This window comes from Microtus ochrogaster, chromosome 22 (assembly GCF_000317375.1).
Source record: "Microtus ochrogaster isolate Prairie Vole_2 chromosome 22, MicOch1.0, whole genome shotgun sequence".
NCBI lineage: Eukaryota > Metazoa > Chordata > Mammalia > Rodentia > Cricetidae > Microtus > Microtus ochrogaster.
Genome location: NC_022023.1, coordinates 32,279,018 through 32,281,737, shown reverse-complemented (window position 1 = coordinate 32,281,737; position 2,720 = coordinate 32,279,018). Strand labels below are relative to the sequence as shown.

General features: G+C 47.5%; 1 protein-coding gene across 1 annotated transcript; it reads left to right on the top strand.

Annotated features, from left to right (window-relative positions):
• Positions 1–1,158: 1,158 nt before the first annotated feature.
• Positions 1,159–2,160, top strand: LOC101983068 (mas-related G-protein coupled receptor member A). Its single transcript, XM_005357846.1, has one exon. The coding sequence runs from the start codon at positions 1,201–1,203 to the stop codon at positions 2,158–2,160; it is 960 nt and encodes a 319-aa protein (XP_005357903.1). The 5' UTR covers positions 1,159–1,200.
• Positions 2,161–2,720: the final 560 nt, after the last annotated feature.

The window sequence follows — 2,720 nt, the reverse complement described above, 5'->3', positions numbered from 1 at the left end:
GGTGTGTAGTGATGTAGATCATCATGGTGGGGTGTGTAGTGATGTAGGGCATCATGGTGGGGTGTGTAGTGATGTAGATCATCATGGTGGGGTGTTTAGTGATGTACAGCATCATGGTAGGGTGTGTAGTGAAGTAGGGCATCATGGTGGGGTGTGTAGAGATGTAGGGCATCATGGTGGGGTGTGTAGAGACGCAGTACATCATGGTGTGTGTTTGTGTGTGTGGTGATGCAGACCATCATAGTGAGAGGGCACAGTGATGTGAGGAGAGAAAACCTTAAGCAGCACTGCAATTGATCAGGGATGAGTAATAAAATGACTTGCATGGTATAATCAGAGGAGTATTTAGTTCTCTTCTCCCCGTCCCTCGTGTTAAATGAGGATTCTACAAATCCAAGTAGGTTAGTCAACAAACTAAGTATAAATAACTTGTTGCTATGGATTTCCTGGTTTCATGAAAAAGAAAATGCATCAGACCCTAAAACTAGCTGTGCAAACTTTTAAACTCCCTAAATGGAAATAGGGACCAAGGCAGCCAGTGTCTCTTAGACAGGGCATCGAGAATGGGGTGCATTCAGTGCCGGATGTCTGTCTGCCTCTCCAAAGAACAATGCATCCTCCTGCCTCTGTGAATTCCTGAAATCATGACTGCTTTTGTAAGGTGGGGAAGGGGGATAAGCAAGCTTCCAGGTTCTGATTTTTCCTCTAGGTGACTATTTCGTTCCACGGTGTTGGCTTCTTTTCCTCGCTCCTTCTGTATTTCATTTAAGCCTGGTGGTTTCTTAATCTACAATATTCATTGCCATCTTGAAACTAATTTGAACATTTTCTGGCTTGAATCCCACCTACATATAACTAATGCACTGTGGTGATAATTCTAAAGGACTGCTCAAAGGGGACGGGGCAGGTTCCAGGGCTTTGGGGTTTTAGTAAGTTGCCTGACCTCTGCTAGCCTGTACCACCTCCCCTGAAACACAAGATGCTAAAATAGGCCTGGAAATTAGTTAGTGATCATTAAAAATTACATTATAAACATGTCTGGAAATCTCATAGTAAAACACATCATCTTATACAGTTAATATGTGCCAATAAAAATACATCTTTAATAAAAGGTGTATACATACAGCAGGCTCACGTCTTCTCTGTGTTCCCAGCAGCACCGTGGCAGGGTTTCTGAGCCCCAACACCTCAGCCTCGGGAATGGCAGTCACAACAAATTCAATGGACAAAACCGTGCCTGGGAGTTTCAACAGCAGGACCTTGGTCCCAAACTTGATGATCGTCATCGCAGGACTGGTTGGACTGACAGGAAACGCTATTGTGTTCTGGTTCCTGGGCTTCCGCTTGCGTAGGAACGCCTTCTCCGTCTACATCCTAAACCTGGCGGTGGCTGACTTCCTGTTCCTCCTCTGTCACATCATAGACTCCATGCTGCTTCTCCTCAAGTTTTCCTATCCCAACATTATCTTCCTCCCGGCCTTTAACACCGTCATGATGGTTCCCTACATAGCAGGCCTGAGCATGCTCAGTGCCATCAGCACCGAGCGCTGCCTGTCTGTCCTGTGCCCAATCTGGTATCGCTGCCGCCGCCCGAAACACACATCAACTGTCGTGTGCGCTGCGATCTGGGTCCTGTCCATGTTGATCAGCATTCTGAACCGGTATTTCTGTGGCTTCTTAGATGCCAAATTCGAAAATGACAACCGGTGTCTGGTATCTAACTTCTTCACTGCCGCGTGCCTGATATTTTTGTTTGTGGTCCTCTTTTTGTCCAGCCTGGCCCTGCTGGCCAGGTTGTTCTGTGGTGCTGGTCGGATAAAGCTCACCAGACTGTATGCGACCATCATGCTCACAGTGCTGGTTTTTCTCCTCTGCGGCTTACCCTTTGGCATCCACTGGTTCCTGTTAATCTGGATTAAAACTGATTATGGCGTATTTGCCTATGGCCTTTATCTGACATCTCTTGTTCTGACTGCCATTAACAGCTGTGCCAACCCTGTCATTTACTTCTTCGTGGGCTCCTTTAGGCATCAGCTGAAGCATCAGACCCTCAAGATAATTCTCCAGAGGGCTCTGCAGGACGCCCCTGAGACGGGCGAAAATGGAAGCAGTGTCCCTCAGGACACCACGGAGATGTCAAACAGCAGAGTGGAGCAGTGAGGAAGAGTACTGCCTGGACCTCAGAGGTGACTTTGGAGCGATCACCGCTCTGTGCACTCGATGGCTGGCTGCTCTCCTCTCAGCCCTGTGACCTGACATGCCTCAGTGGCTCACCAACATCTTCAACAGATCACCATTGACTTGGTTTTTTCTACCTTTCCTGAGTAAAACTATTTATCTGAAAGTATCGTGTCTTCATCCTCCTTGACATAAATAGAATTCTCAAGCTAACTTCTGAGGCTTTCTTGCTGTTTCTTTGCAATTTTTGTTGCCATGGAAATAGCCCCTGTCCAAAACCATGACTCTCTTGTTTGCGATTGTTCTGTACCAGACAGTAAAGACGAAGGAGCCCCATGGTTTCCTAGGAACCACGCTCACGAGACAACACCTTCAGCAACAGCAAAAGTGTTTGTGATCAGAATGCTCATGGTGCTGATAGTCGCTCTCCGTCATGAGACTACTGTACAGTTTACAGAGACAGATGCCAAGGCCCAGGCGCTGCACTGCCTCTCACCTTCCCACAGCCCTGTGGTGCAGCAGAAGAATCCCGGGGCTCCAGT